The sequence below is a fragment of the Cebus imitator genome, unplaced genomic scaffold (genome assembly GCF_001604975.1).
Source record: "Cebus imitator isolate Cc_AM_T3 unplaced genomic scaffold, Cebus_imitator-1.0 Scaffold102, whole genome shotgun sequence".
Taxonomy (NCBI): domain Eukaryota; kingdom Metazoa; phylum Chordata; class Mammalia; order Primates; family Cebidae; genus Cebus; species Cebus imitator.
This window is the reverse complement of record NW_016107417.1, coordinates 732,149-747,542: the sequence shown is the minus strand read 5'-3', so window position 1 is coordinate 747,542 and position 15,394 is coordinate 732,149. Positions and strand designations below refer to the sequence as shown.

Genomic DNA, 15,394 nt, shown 5'->3' with positions numbered 1-15,394 from the left:
AAAAAAAAAAAAAAAAAAATGTTCACAGCTTCAGCCCATCAGAACAGATGCTGACATGGATGCTTGGCAGGGCTGTGCCTGTGTGTGCTAGCCGTGTATCACTGTGTGTGCTCACTTGTGGGCAGGGAGCAACCTGGAACTGAACTTGGGCCCACTCACTGCCTTCTGCAAACAAGGCCCTGTTCTGCAGCAGCCCAGACCTGGGGCCTGGACTCTGGTACTGAGCAGATGGGTTGGGGCTGCATGCCAGCTCCTCTCTATACAAAGGCCATGTCTGTATCTATGCCCTGGGTGTACACAAGGCCACTTGCTCCTGCCCATGCTCCCAGTGTCATGAAAACTATGCCAAGGTAAGCCTGTCCCGTTGTGTGAAAAAGAAGAATCCTGATGTGTTTTCACGCTGTCCCTAAGGGGCGTCCACAGAGCCTCACACCTATCTTGTGCAGACACAAGATTCCACACTGACCTTCCAGTGCTGATGGGGCCTTGTGCCCACCCTGGGGTACTAACAAAATGCCTGTGGTGTGGAACTCCCATGCCTGTCTCCAGGGTGCCCAAAGAGCTACCCATCTGTCCCCACTGTGTCCATGAGATTTCTCTTCCACCCCCAGAGTGAATACAGGAAGCCCCAACTACCTCTGCCATGCCCACAGGACACTATGTGACCACAGGACCCCATATCTGTCCCTGAGATGTCTATGTCCAGCCAACCACCGAGAGATAGCCATAAAACCCCCTGCCCGCCTCCCCAGTGCCCAAAGGTATACTCACTGCTAAGTCCAGTCTTGTTCAGGGCACTGCCCACACCCCAAAGGGCAGCTGCCACATACAGTATCCAGCTGTGTTGCAGGACCCGAGGCATGGGGGCCCAGAAAAAGAGGACGAAGGTGAGCAGCAGGTGCACTCCTGCCCCAGCCACCAGGGGCACCGGGCGTGGCAGCCACAGCCCCAGCAGGCCCAGGAAGGAGGCCGCTGAGGCACCCAAGCCGTAAGCCACGAGGAGGTAAGCCAGCCGCTCCAGCCCCACGGAGCACACTCCATAGCCCTGGGGGGACAGGGGGTGAGTGTTGGAGGCCAGACAGCCCAGGCCCCAGCCTCAGCCCTCCCGACAAGAGATGCTCCTTAGGCCACGCCCTGCCCTCCCTCAACTGCCTGACCTCCCTCCAAGGCTCAGGGTAAGGTTCTGAGGTCACGGTGAGAAAATGCTTGGGGTGTCACCATGAGCTCTACTTTGTGTTTGCTCTCCCATTTCAATTCGGAGAAAAAAAAAACTTACCCAAGGTAAAGGGGGGATGGGGGCAACAGAGAGAAGAGAAAGCAGGAGGGGAATATTTGGGACATATGTATACACACTTAGACACATAATTAAAAATTATTCCTTGTTTAATTCAAATTTACCTGGCTATCTTGTCTTTTATTGGGCAATCCTTGCAGTACTTACCAAGGCGATACCAGTGCAGGCAAAGAGCACCTCGAAGCCGCTGTAGATAAAGAAAGGCACGAGGTGGCGCAGGCGGTAGTCACGCACGTGCTTGAAGGGCAGCTGGAAGATGTTGCCCCAGCCCACGCTGCGCAAATCGATCTCCTCCGTGGGCCGGTAAGCGGCGCCGCACAAACCCAGCACCTGCGAATCCTTGACTTGAAGGGGCGGCCAGCCAGGCCCAGAGCCAGGCCCAGACCCAAGCCTGGCCTCCAGGCTTCAGTCCTGCCCTTCAGATGCACCACAAACCTGGGCCTTGCCGCAGCGCTCGGCCCCGTCTTCTAGCCCTCGGCCCCGCCCCTCAGACACACCCACAGCCCTTGGATTTGCCTCGGTCCAGCCCAAGGCCCCGCCTCCCAGCCCAGGGCCCCGCCCCCCGGATGCACCCATAGGCCCCGGCCTGGCCTCAGCCCAGCTCAAGGTCCCGCCTCTCACCACAAAGCCACGCCTCTGCATTCCCAAAGACTGTGGTCTTGCCTCCCAGCCCAAGGCCCCATCTCCTCTCCCTCACATACACACACTTCACAACTCACAATCAGACAAACCCATAGACTTCAGTCTTGTTTCTCAGCCCCGCCTTCCAGGCTAGCCCCCGCCCCTCGGACACACCCACAGACTTCGGCCCCGCCTCCCAGCGCTAGGCCCCGCCCTGACACAGCCACAGATTTGGTCTCGTCTCCCAGCTCCATCGCCAGGCTGCAGCCGTGCCCGGGTTTGAGCCACACCTTCCAGCCCTGGACCCTGGGTCCCGCCGCCAACCCCCTCACAGGTCTCAGTCAGTCCTCTAAGATCTTGTCTCCAGCTCGAAACTGTCACCAATCCTGTTCCCACCTCCCGCTGGCCTCTGGATTCCCACCCCTGCCTCGGACCACAGGCCTCAGCCCCACCTCCGAGCCTCATGGCCCTCCGCAGGACTCAGCCCTAGCTCCCCAACTCAGATCGCGCCCCCAGGCCTACCGCCCGCCCCGAGGCCACAACCCAACCTGGCCACGCCAACCGGTCCAGACGCTTTCTCTCGGACTCGGTCCCCAGACCCCCAAGTTCTAGTTCAATGACTCTCTCCTGCCCCCATCCCGGGCCGCACCAGCAGCATGGCCAGGAAGGCCACCGCCATGAGCACGCTCTCCACCACAATGAGGTTTCCACTCCGCGGGAGAGTCCGCAGAACCGTCTTGTTGAAGCCGCTGAGGATGCCCTGGCTGTTGGTGCCTGGGAAGGGTGGAGGTGGGGGCACTGTGAGGAGGGAGTAGGGCACACTGTCAATCCAGCCACCAGAAAATGCAGCCCAGCGGGGCGCAGTGGAGGGGCAGGAGAGTGCGGGAAAGGGCAGGGCTCCTTCCAGGGCAGTTTGGAGGTTAGGGCCACTGGGGCTAGGTGTGCCACGGAAGAGGGGCATCTTTCCCCTCCTTCCCACTCTATTGCCACAAGGCTCAGTTGACCTCACATTTCCATACACACCCCCTTCACTGACTGAGCTCTGACTGTTAGCTTGGCCCCAAGAGATATCTTACTGGTAGCCTCAACCCAGATGACGCCTCCTCCAGGCAGTCTTCCCTGCCCATCCACTATCCTGGCTGGGTCAGATGTCCTAACTACGGACTCCTACAGGGCCCTGTACCTTGCCCACCAGAGCCATGGGGCGCTGGGCTAGCCCCGAATACTGTGAGTGAGGGCCCAGTGTCTGCTGGGGAAGTAAGCAGGCTTTGAGGACTCCTCCCCCACCCCCATAAGCACTAACCGCAGCTCTGCACGTTGTACAGCGTGTGGTTCAGGTCATACAGGTAGTGGTTCAGGAAATAAATCATGGGCAGCTGGGCGCAGGCGAAGCTCAGCTGTGGACACAAGGGCAGTTGGGATCAGACTCAGGCACAGAGCCAGGCAGGGGACACAGGCATGGTCTGGGGAGGGGTCTAGGGGCAGACTTTGGGGAACAGGGGCCTTCCCAGTTCCAGGAATAGCCTGGTTACCGGGCTGCCCAGTGAGGAAGATCTCCTCCTGGCCAGCAATGTGGACAGAGACGGATGAAGTCTCGTCTCCATGGATGAGCAAGCTGGAGTGGGCTCAGGAAAGGCAGATGGGCAGCCTGGGAAACATAGCAAGACCCCATCTCTACAAAAAATAAAAAATTAGCCGGGTGTGGTAGCATATGCATGTGATGCCAGCTACTGAGAAGGCCGAGGTAGGAGGATCACTTGAACCAGGGAGTTCAAGGTTGCAGTGAGCCATGACTGCACTCCAGCCTGGGCAACAGAGCAAGACCCTGTCCACCCCTCCGTACAAAAAAAGAAAAAGAAATCAAGGGCAGATACAGGGTTGCGCGCATGTAGTCTCAGCTACTTAGGAGGCCAAGGTGGGAGGATCACTGGAGCCCAGGAGTTCAAAGCCAGCTGGGCAACTTGGTGAGAACAAGTCTCTTAAAAATAATAATAGCCCAGCGCGGTGGCTCACGCCTGTAATCCCAGCACTGTGGGAGGCCAAGGCAGGAGGAGCACCTGAGGTCGGGAGTTTGAGAACAGCCTGACCAACATGGAGAAGCCCCCTCTCTACTAAAAGTACAAAATTAGCTGGGCGTGGTGGTTCATGCCTGTTACCCCAGCTATTCGGGAGGCTGAGGCAGGAGAATCGCTTGAACCCGAGAAGGAGAGGTTGCAGTGAGCTGAGATCACGCCATTGCACTCCAGTGCTTAACTCTATCTCAAAATAATAACAACAACAATAAAAGAGAGGAAAGTGGGACTAGAGGGTTGAGAGTGTGGGGTGGGCTCCACTGTGTGGGCCTGCCCCTGCCACCCGGCAATGCCCACGGGGCACTCACATGGAAGAAGCTGTAGAAGATGGCTTGGAAGACCAGGAGATAGGGCGCGTGGGAGCCCCGCGGAGGGCGCTGCCTCGGCTCCTGCCCATCCTGCTCCTTGTAGTGGGAGTACTCGTGGTACTTCTGCGCCATCCTGGACCACAGAGGAGAGAAGGCTCTCCCTAGCCCAACCTGTGCCATTCCTGAGTGTCCTGCACCCAGAGCTAGGGGCAGACCAGCCCCAGTGTCTCACAGACAGGGAAACTGAGGCCCAGAGGGCAGAAGGGGCTTGCCCGTGGTACCCCAGCCAAAGTCAGCAATAAAGTGGAGGTTTGGCCAGGTCTCCAGCCTCCCACTCCACCGCCCACAAGGCTCACCTGGTGATGTAGTTGCCCATGGAAGCCCAAAGAGGCACGATGGCCATGCCCAGGGCCACAGCCGAGGGCACAAGCGTGTAGTAGCGCTCCCAGTAGTTGGTGGAGACAAAGAGGGCGTAGATGCCCACAGCCAGGAACATCATCCACTTGGTTCCAAAAAACCTGCAGACAGTGGGAGAGATGCTAGCACCACGGCCTGCCAGACGTGTGGCCTGAAGCCAAACGGGGCCACCACTGCAGGTCCCAGCTCACAGGGCTACGTGAGGTAGAGGGAGTAGAGGGCCCTGAGATGGAATCTCAGATACAGACTTGCTGAGTGGCCGCGGGCAAGTTACTGTACTCAGTTTTCCCAGCTGTGATATGGGCCCAGACCCCAAACCACAGGCCTCTCATCACCGCTGTGAGGATGGAGAGCGGCCCATTGGAATAACCAGCCCTCATTCGTGTTCTAGGATCTCTGACTCTCCCATTCCCCCTTCTCCTCCCAAGCTTGTGTACTGTGGCTGCAGGGCCCAGGGACACCTCCCAGGGGCTTGACTCAGGCAGGGAGAAGAGGGAGGAAGAGGCCCCACTGCTGGAGCTGCAGAGCCCAGTCCTGGCGTCCTGGCCTCCAGACCATCGCTCTTATGGTCCACAGAGGTCAGTCAGGAAGTTTCCTCTTCTCTGGGTCTGGGAAAGGGTCACACAGTGACAACAGAAGGGGCTTGGTGAGTGACAGGCTGAGGGCCCAATCGGGCCATGGAGGCTGATTAGGCCACACACCGCTCCTGGTATCTTCGGGTGTTCTGTATTTGTGTTCCTTAAGTAAAACTGTGCATTCACCACTGGTGAGGATGTGATTTAAAAGTGGCACATAAGAGGCTGGGCACAGCGGCTCATGCCTGCAATCCCAGCACTTTGGGAGGTGGAGTGGGTGGATCACCTGAGGTCAGAAGTTTGAGACCAGCGTGACCAACATGATGAAACCCTGTCTCTATTAAAAATACAGGGCCAGGCACGGTAGCGCACACCTGTAATCCCAGCACTTGGGGAGGCCGAGGTAGGCAGATCAAGAGGTCAGGAGATCGAGACCAGCCTGGCCAGCATGATGATACCCCATCTTTACTAAACATACAAAAAATTAGCTGGGCCTGGTGGCGCACGCCTGTAGTCCCAGGTACTCCAGAGGCTGAGGCAGGAGAATTGTTTGAACCCATTGCAGTGAGCTGAGATCAAGCCACTGCACTCCAGCCTGGGCAACAGAGCGAGACTCCATCTCAAAAAAAAAAATACACAAATTAGCCAGGTGTGGTGGTGCGCACCTGTAAGCCCAGCTACTTAAGAGGCTGAGGCAGGAGAATCACTCGAACCGAGGAGACAGAGGTTGTAAGAGGTCACATTGAGCCGAGATCACACCACTGCACTCCAGCCTGGGCGACAGAGACTGCATCTCAAAAAAAAAAAGTGGCATATATAGTCAGCAGTCATGCACACTGGCATAACGGTCAGTGTGCATGACTGGCATATAGTTAGCGGTCACGCACACTGGCACGGGGTGAACATGTGGACTTAAGTCCCTCTGCCAGGTTCAGACCTCCAGCCTGCCAGTTACTGCCTGTGGGACCTAGGCGAGTTGCTTAACATCATGGTTTCTTCATGTCTAAGATAAGGGCAGCGTCTTCAAATTCTTGAGAATGAAATTGCACTTATGAAGTGCCCAGCACGCAGGAGACAAGAGTTCACTGCTATTAGTAAAAGTGATAGGTTTCAAAAGCCATAAACGCTTTCGTATGGCTTTGACCTAGTAAAGACATTGTTGAAAAATTATCCTAGGAAAAATAACTTTAAAAAATGAGGGAAGTGCTGGGCGCAGTGGCTCACACCTGTAATCTCAACACTTTGGGGGACTGAGGTGGGTGAATTAGAGACCAGCCTGAGCAATACGGCAACACCCCATTGCTACAAATCATTTAAAAATTAGCCAGGTGTGATGGCATGTGCCTGTAGGCACAGTTACTTCGGAGGCTGAGGTGGGAGGACTGCTTGAGCCTGATGTGTGTGAAGGTTGAGGATCCAGTGAGCTGTGTTCGTGCCACTGCACTCTAACCTGGCTGACGTAGTGAGACCCTGTCTCAAAAAAATAATAATAAAATAAACACATAATTTAAAAAGAAGGAAACAGCTGCAAGCACAGAAGGTGTTGCAATGTCCAGTTCTGAGCCACATGGTTCCTCATCTGCAGAAGATGCTACCATTGCAAAGTCCTAACTGTGAAGGCTGTAGAGGAGGCTAAGACATGGTCAGTGGAAAGAAGGTAGCAAGCACTGGGCACGGCGGCTCACACCTGTAATCCCAGCACTTTGGGAGGCCGAGGCAGGGGATCACTTGAGGCCAAGAGTTCAAGACCAGCCTGGCCAACAAGGTGAAACCCCGTCTCTACTAAAAGTATAAAAATTAGCTAGGTGTCAGGGTGGGCGCCTGTAATCCGAGCTACTCGTGGGACTTCGGCAGGAGAATCGCTTGAGGCTGGGAGGCAGAGCTTGCAGTGAGCCAAGATCGAGCCACTGCACTGTAGCCTGGGTGACAGAGCAAGACTGCCTCAAAAAAAAAGTAAGTAAGCAAAAGTGAACCTTGCCTGTTTATATATGCACACACACAGGCATGTCCGTGCACACACATGTGCTCTGGGGACAAGTATGTGAATGTAGTCCATGCATGCTGGTGGGACAGCATGAGTAGCCGATTTCCTGGAGGGCTTAGGCAGGGTTTCTTTTGTCTGATTTCAGTTATTGTTATCCTTTTTTTCTTTTTTTTTGAGACCAAGTCTAGTTCTATTGCCCAGGCTGTGGCATGATCGCAGCTCACTGTAATCTCTGCCTCCTGGGTTCAAGCAATTCTCCTGACTCAGCCCCCTGAGTAGCTGGGATTACAGGCACCTGCAATCACGCCTGGCTAAGTTTTTTGAATTTTTAGTAGAGGCGGGGTTTCACCATGTTGGTCAGGCCGGTCTCGAACTCCTGACCTCATGATCCGCTCTCCTCGGCCCCCCAAAGTGCTAGGATTACAGGCATGAGCCACCTCGGCCAGCCCAGCTATACCTTAATCCTGCTTGCGCAACTGGAGATTTTTTAAATCTTCAAATTTATTAAAAATGGAGTTTTTGGGTTTTTTTAAGATGAGGGAACTCAAATTCGCCCTTTGAGACCATTTGTCCACTGGTCCTCAGGTCCCATCAGGGAGGGCGCTGTGGACGGGTGACAGGAGGCTGGACCACATACCTCCAGGGCTCCAGCCAGGCTTCTGTCCCTGAGAAACACCCGCTCAGCACCAGTCACAGTCACTGGGCCAGGCATGGGTGCCTGGACTTTGCTGACCCATCAGAAACCACTAACTCCACAGCCCCAAAACCCAGAGGGCCACAGTAGCTCTGAGAGGCTTCCAAGGACCACGAGGAGGTTGGCCACGTGGGGCCCAGGCAAGCTGGGAGGGAGCTCAGTCCATGAAAATCTGTGGCTGGAAACCAAATGTGCCCAGAGGCAAAGTTCCTGTTTTCTTCCCCAAATCCAAGTTTCACCCCCTTCACCCTCAGGCTTCTGGGTAGAAAAAGCCTCTCGCCTGCCCCCTCCCACCACAAACACCCCGGCAGCTGGGCACCTCCTGGCCCGCCGGCCTCCGCACACCTCCGGAATCGGGGTGCCCACCTGATGAGCACCGGCGTGTAGAGCAGGGCGGCGATGGGCGTCACGTTGATGCCCATGAGCATCTTGCTGTCGATGTCGGGCAGCCCCATGTTGCCGTACTTCACCTCGCGGTAGGTCTCGTCGTAGTGCAGGATCAGCTGCATCTGCAGCAGGCCTGGGGACGCGACCCGGAGCGCGTGGAGCGGGCAGCCTGGCTCTGGGCGCCGCCGAGCGGGAGCCGGCACGCAGGCCTCGCGGGGAGCTCCAGCCCCAAAGGCATCCCCGCTGGCAGCGCCCCCCAGGACAGCGGGGGGTCCCGGGCCGCGCCTCGCCTTCTGCCAGCCCCTCGGGTAACGGAGCCCACACCCCGACCCGCCGGGCTCCGCGGGCCTCCAGTCCCGAAGGCGGCGGGTCTGTCCCGGAGCCCGCCCCCCACACACACCGAGGCTCTGGCTGGGACCCGGGACGCTGCGCCGCTCGACCCCCACCCCACCCCGCCGTGGGCGCCCGCCGCTGCCGCTGCGAGGGCGGCGGAGGGGAAGTGAGAGCGCGCGGGAAGCGGCGGCCCGCGGTTTCTGTTTCTCCGGCCGGGCTGGGAGCGGGCGGGGCGGCCCCGGGTCCCCGCGGGCACCTACCCAGGTAGACGCCGTAGGTGAGCATGCCCCCCGCGCTGGCCGCCAGCACGTTCTTGAGCACGCCCAGGCGCTTGCGGCGGTAGTAGCGGCGCTCCTCCTCCTCCTCGTTGTAGTTGGGGTACGCGCCCACCAGCTCGTCCAGCTGCGGGCCATGCACGCCGCTCGCACCCCCGCTCGCGCCCCGAACCCGCGCCTCCCCGGTGCCAGCCGCCCCCCGGCCCGCCCCCGCCCCCGCCCTGGAAACCCTGGCCCGCCGGGGACCCCGTCCCCTCGCGCTCAGAGTCCCGGCTCACCGGGGCCTCGGGCCCATCTGGGACCCCGAGCCGGTCCTCGTCTTCTTGAGACGCCGAGGCTCCAGCCATCGGGTAGAGCGGCGGCTCCGCCTCCATGGCCCGAGCGACTACGGACTCACGGAGGTGGCCCCGGAGCCCCTACGACCGCCGGGCCACTTCCTCCCGGGGGCCGTGACCTGCCCCCGCCCCGCCCTGTCCCGCCCCGTCCCGCCCCGCGGGCCGCCTCCTCCAGGACAAGTGTGCGAGTGAGCGCGCGCGCGCGTGCGTGTGTGTATGTGTGTGCGCGTGTGCGTGTGTGCAGAGGCGTGCCTGTGTGTGCCCTCCTGGGTGTGAGGTACGAGTTCGAATCCCTGCTCAGCCACTTCCTGGCCCTGTGACTTTAGGAATTAACTCCATTTCTTTGAGCCTCATTTTCCTCGATTGCAAAACAGAAATACTTGGCGCTATCCCTGGGGCCATGGCGGAATTATTGAGTTACTCCAAAGCCTTGAGAAAGTGCCAGGTCCATCTTAAGCTCCCTTCAGGGTTTCCTGAGTCATCCCAGCTCCACCTCCAAGCCTGCTGTTACAGCTCCTCAAAGAGCCCTGCAGGGACACTAGTGTCACCAGTTGGACCACACCTCCCACGCAGGACACTACAGCCAGAGCCTACCTCCCATGTCCCCATCCTGCTCCAGTTTGGGCTGTGCAAATGGGAGCTTGGGTGGGGTCTTGGGAGGTGGACTACATGGGGAGCCCTGCCACCGCCCTGCAGTGGGGCCCAGAGGTGCCTGTCCCCGTCCCACTGGGCACCGGATCCAGGGCTGTCACAGGAGCCCGTGGTGGGGCCACACTCTAAAGCACTGGTTGGCTGTCCACCTGCTTGGAACCACCAGGCCACTTTTGAAAATATACAGAAAATATTCCGATTCTCTCGCCCCCAGTTCCTTCTGGTTTGAATGCTCTTCTTCCTGCTCCTCCCAGGTGCCTTCCTTCCCACTCAGCTCTCAGAAACAAGAGGCCGTCCCTGCAGAGAATGCAGCCCCTCCACTTCCCTTCTGGATTTCTGTGCCCTCCCAGTGCACCCCCTTCTGCCCACTGCTCTCCAGGCACATCCTCCCACATGCAGAGGATGGCGCTGGGCACTGACTGAGTGATCAATACCTGTGACTGGACGGATGCGTGAGTGACTGGGTGACACCTCCCGCTCCCCAAGGATTGCTGGGAAAGTGGAGGGCCCAGGGAGGGTGGCGTGAATCTGCAGCAGCTTCAGGCGTCCAGGAGGTAGAAATTTCTCCAGGCGATGATGCTCAGGTGCAGCTGTGGGGAACAGACAGCAGGATTGATGCAGGCGAGTGGCTGGAAGTGAGAGGTAGGAAAGGAGCAGCAGAGGGCCGGAGGCGCAGGGGCAGGCAGGAGGCGGGAGAGAAGCACTACAGTGGGGCTGTTCTCAGAGAGCAGATGCCGGCGTCATCACACAGCAAAATGAGAAAGTGCAATTCTCCTGCCTCAGCCTCCTGAGTAGCTGAGATTACAGGTGTGCGCCCCCACACCGGGCTGATTTGTGTATTTTTAGTTTAGCCAGGGTTTCGCCACGTTGACCCAGGCTGGTCTCAAACTCCTGACCTCAGGTGATCCACCTGCCTCAGCCCTCCGGAGTGCTGGGGTTACAGGCGTGAGCCACCATGCCTGACCTTTTTTCTTTTTGAGACAGGGTGTCACCCTGCCACCCAGGCTGGAGTGCAGTGGTTGATCAACATACTGCATCCTGGACCTCCTGGACTCAAGTGATCTTCCCAGCCTCCCACGTAGCTGGGACTACAGGTGCTCAGCCCTGCATCCAGCTAATTTTGTAGTTTTTGTAGAGACCAGGCCTCACTATGTTGCTCAGGCTGGTCTCAAATGCCTGGGCTCAAGTGATCCTCCCGCCTCAGCCTCCCAAAGCACTGGGACTACAGGAGTGAGCCACCACAGCTGGCTCATAGTTACTTCTTGGATACTGACCTTCGTAGATATTGCAGGATTACTGTGAGCTCCTGGTCCATGCCTAGAAATGAGGTTACTCTATAGTTTGAGGTTCCAGAATTATTTAATTTAAACCTTATTACTTGTGGACTACTTCTGTGGTCTGTTTGTAGCTTTTATTTTATTTTAAGACCAAATGTTTCTCCGTCACCCAGGCTGGAGTACAGTGGCATTATCTTGGCTCATTGCAGCCTCTGCCTCCCAGGTTCAAGCAATTCTCCTGCCTCAGCCTCCCAAGTAGCTGGGATTAGAGGTATAAGCCAACACATTCAACTAATTTTTCTACTTTTGGTAACGAGAGGGTTTCGCTATGTTGGTCAGGCTGGTCTCGACCTCCTGGCCTCAAGTGATCCACCCACCTCGGCCTCCCAAAGTGCTGGGATTTCAGGTGTGAGCCACGGTGCCCAGCCTGTTTGCAGCTTTTAATTTTACATTGTTTTATTAAAATTCATTTCATTTTGGCCGGGCGCGGTGGCTCAAGCCTGTAATCCCAGCACTTTGGGAGGCCGAGGCGGGTGGATCACGAGGTCAAGAGATCGAGACCATCCTGGTCAACATGGTGAAACCCCGTCTCTACTAAAAATACAAAAAATTAGCTGGGCATGGTGGTGCGCGCCTGTAATCCCAGCTACTCAGGAGGCTGAGGCAGGAGAATTGCCTGAACCCAGGAGGCGGAGGTTGCGGTGAGCCGAGATCGCGCCATTGCACTCCAGCCTGGGTAACATGAGTGAAACTCCGTCTCAAAAAAAAAAATTCATTTGATTTTTTTTAAAACCCAAGACAAAGAATACAAACACAAACATCCCGTTTAGTAAGGAGCAGCTTGGGTCTTTCTAAGGTCCCACGTGGTGGCACCGTATGAATTTGGAACACAAGCGCTTTCAGCCTCAGCTTAGCAAGAAAAAAGCACCCCCGGAGCTGTGCAGACGTGGAGTTGGGATGTGACTGCCCCAGAAGACGAGAGCTTTCAGACACCTGAGCACCAGGACTCCTTGCCTTTGGCTTCTGATTAGATTCGGCCAGTGGGGATCGAAGGCAGAAGCTGAGGTGGGCGGAGAGACGCCGGGACTTCCGCTCTCACTGCCTGCCCGGGGCTCTGGAGGCACTCTTGGCAGAGACCAGACTCCTGTATGGTCCCAGTGCCCGAAGAGTGGGCCCCCCCAAGCTTCTCGGTTTCCCTGGGGGATCCCAATCATCTGGGGCCTGGTGACAGCTCTTCCTCCCTGTGTCCCTCTAGGCCTGGGGGTGGTGGCAGTTGCTATGGAGTTCAAGACCAGCCTGAGCAACATAGTGGGACCCCCATCTCTACAAAAAATTTCAAGCATTAGCCTGGTGTGGTGGTGCATACCTGTAGCCCCAGCTACTCAGGGGTCTAAGGTGGGAGAATTGCTTGAGCCCAGCAGGATGAGGCAGCAGTGAGCCAAGATGGCACCACTGCACTCCAGCCTGGGTGAAAAAGTGAGACCTTCACACACACACACACACACACACACACACACACACAGCCCTTTAGCGCATTAAACCCTGACTGATACATCCCTCTCCAGAAAGGATGTGGGGTTTTTTGTTTGCTTGTTTTGGGTTTTTCTTTTCTGAGACAGAGTCTCGCCATGTCACCCAGGCTGGAGTGCAGTGGCGCCATCTCAGCTCACTACAACCTCCGCCTCCCGGGTTCAGGCGATTCTCCTGCCTCAGCCTGCCAAGTAGCTGGGATTACAGGAGTGTGCCCATCACACCCTGCTAATTTTTTGTATTTTTAGTAGAGACAGGGTTTCACCATGCTGGCCAGGCTTGGTCTCGAACTCCTGACCTCATGATCCACCCACCTCAGCCTCCCAAAGTGTTGGGATTACAGGCGTGAGCCACCGCGCCCCACCAGAAAGGATGTTTTTTAGGTGGCTTATGGAGCTGCATTTGGGGAGCCTGGAGACTACCTAGAGGCTGACATGGCCCAGATAAATGCACCAGTGTGACTTGCGGGACAGAGATCTGAGCACGGCCGGCACTCCCGACAACCCATCCAGGCTGCCAGAGGGCACAGCCACAGCCCCAGGAAGGGGCAGCCAGATCCCCTCTCACTGTCTGCCAATTTTCCATATAATAAGACTTTACTTTCATTTTGAAAATCATCGATGTTCCTTGCAGGAAAGCAAGCAGAAGAGAATAAATGCTGCTCTCAATTGGAACTCCCTGAAACAACATCGTGGAATATTGTGACCTGCACTGCACTGACACAGTAGCCATCTGGGCAGCCCCCACGATTCACTGAACACCACTTCCCCCGCATGGATGCGAGTCCACGGCACATTAAACATTAAAGCCAGTGGGGTTGACAATCAGCGAGGCTGGCTCACAGGATGTTGGGAGGTCCCCAGGTTGGGGTGCGCCAAGGGCTCTGGCCAGTGCCTGGTACAGCAAATGTCCAGGTGGCTGCTGCTTTCCACTGAGACTTGAGGCTTCCGAAAGTTGGGGGCAAGGGGCTCATCCAGAGCTGAAGACCCCAGCCCATTCCTGTGCGTGGGTTCCAGGCGCCTTAGAAGGACCGTGGGCCAGGGAGCCAGGCCAGGCCGCGTTTGGATCCCCACGTGTCCTTGTCACTGTGTGGCCCAGCTGGAAAGCACGGTCAATCATGCCTGGGAATTGTGAAAATTGTGTGAAGTGTCTGCATACAGTAGGTGCTCAGTAAAGGTTTGTTGAGTTCGTAAATGAATGAGTGACCTGCATTCACCGTTGCCTGTGAGTTCTGGCTGTGTCCTGGGTCCGGTGATCCTGCAGCCTCTAACTTTGCCTCTCCAAGGAGCCAGGGTGGGTCCAGGGCCTCGGGCCAAGGCCTGGGGCAGCTACTTCCTCAGGAGGGCAGGGATAGGGGCAAGGGGACGTTCACATGCTCTGAGTGCCTGCTGAGCACCAGGCGCCCTGTTGGTGCCTTCAGACCAGCTCTCACTTCACCCTCGAAGCAGCTCTGTGAGGCAGGCAGAGTCAGCCCCATTTTACAGCTGGAGAAAATGAGGCCCAGTGAGGGGATGTGACTTGCTCAAGGTCACTCGTGGGCAGGTGAGGCAGCAAGATGCTCTCGGGCAGGTCTGAGGCCCTGTGAGCCAGGCTCAGGGGTATGTATTGGAGAAGTGAGGGAATGAATGAATGAATGATTCCACCTGATGCCATGCTCGTGCCCAGCCCACACTCCTGTCCTGGCATTTAGCATGAGGGAGTGAATGAATGAATGAATGAATGATTCCACCTGATACTATGCTCGTGCCCAGCCCACACTCCTGTCCTGGGTCTAGATGGTAGCTCTGAGACCCCTCCAGAGGGGTAGAGGCACTTGGAGTGGTCACAGTTCCGGGCCCACGTGCATGGAATGACTTGTGGCCTCACAATCACTTGGGTACATACTTCTTACACATCCCCAATTTGTGGATGGGAAGGCAGAGGCACAGGGGTTAAGGCACTAACCTAGGTCACACGGGTAAGTGACAGGACCAGGATTTGAGCCTCGATCTCACACTTGACGCCCTCCATGCCGGATGCTGAGCTAAGTGCTCACCCAACCCTGTCATTTACCCACAGACACCCCCAGAACTATAGTCAGCCCCATTCTCACACGGGAATACCAAGGCCCAAAGAGGGGAAGCATCAGCCCAGGGAGAAGGAGTCATGGCAGGCAGGTTGGGTGCTGTCTGGCCCAGAGCCTGGAGCGCTGAGCTCCCCTCCACCCTCCCCACTTGGCTGGCCTGGGCCTCGGCAGAGCCCCCACCCCAGAGCTGGCTCCAAGAGTGAGTCCTCCAGGTGCCCTACTCAGAGAGCTCCCCATTTACCCTGGGCTTCCCTCAACAAGGACGGGACTCCCAGACCCCACTGAGCCTCTGGATCTTTGAGGAACAGTGAGGGGCACCTGAGCCAGAGTGGGGAGTGCCCAGCCCAGCTGGGAGGTGCATGGCATCTCAGGCGGGGAAGCCTGACTCCTGGTGCAGGCTAGGACAGTCCTCTTTGGGGGCTCTTCCCAGGTTGCATTTATGACAAGTTTAGACCCTGTGAGTTTCAGGGAATGCCTTGACAGCTCCCTGGCCAGGGAGGGGGCCCTTGGGATCCTGAAACACCCCTCCCACTTGCCAGTCCCTGCCAAGGTGGGTCTCTGATCTGCTGTGTGGCC

General features: G+C 57.1%; 1 protein-coding gene and 1 long non-coding RNA gene across 2 annotated transcripts in view; one reads left to right on the top strand and one right to left on the bottom strand.

Annotated features, from left to right (window-relative positions):
- UNC93B1 (unc-93 homolog B1, TLR signaling regulator) overlaps positions 1-9,425 on the bottom strand; it is a 13,796-nt gene extending 4,371 nt beyond the window's left edge. Inside the window, exons 1-9 of the mRNA XM_017536969.1 lie at positions 9,239-9,425; positions 8,946-9,087; positions 8,332-8,485; positions 4,652-4,813; positions 4,296-4,428; positions 3,219-3,312; positions 2,565-2,689; positions 1,442-1,624; positions 772-1,045 (exon numbers count right to left, since the gene is read on the bottom strand). Of these exons, the coding sequence (XP_017392458.1) occupies positions 772-1,045; positions 1,442-1,624; positions 2,565-2,689; positions 3,219-3,312; positions 4,296-4,428; positions 4,652-4,813; positions 8,332-8,485; positions 8,946-9,087; positions 9,239-9,334 (1,363 nt within the window). The 5' untranslated portion in view covers positions 9,335-9,425. The remainder of the gene's footprint in view (positions 1-771; positions 1,046-1,441; positions 1,625-2,564; positions 2,690-3,218; positions 3,313-4,295; positions 4,429-4,651; positions 4,814-8,331; positions 8,486-8,945; positions 9,088-9,238) is intronic.
- On the top strand, positions 8,353-13,947 carry LOC108310179. The gene is made up of 2 exons (XR_001827658.2): positions 8,353-8,441; positions 13,387-13,947. It is a non-coding gene; the product is annotated as an uncharacterized LOC108310179 (long non-coding RNA).
- The last annotated feature ends 1,447 nt before the right edge of the window (positions 13,948-15,394 follow it).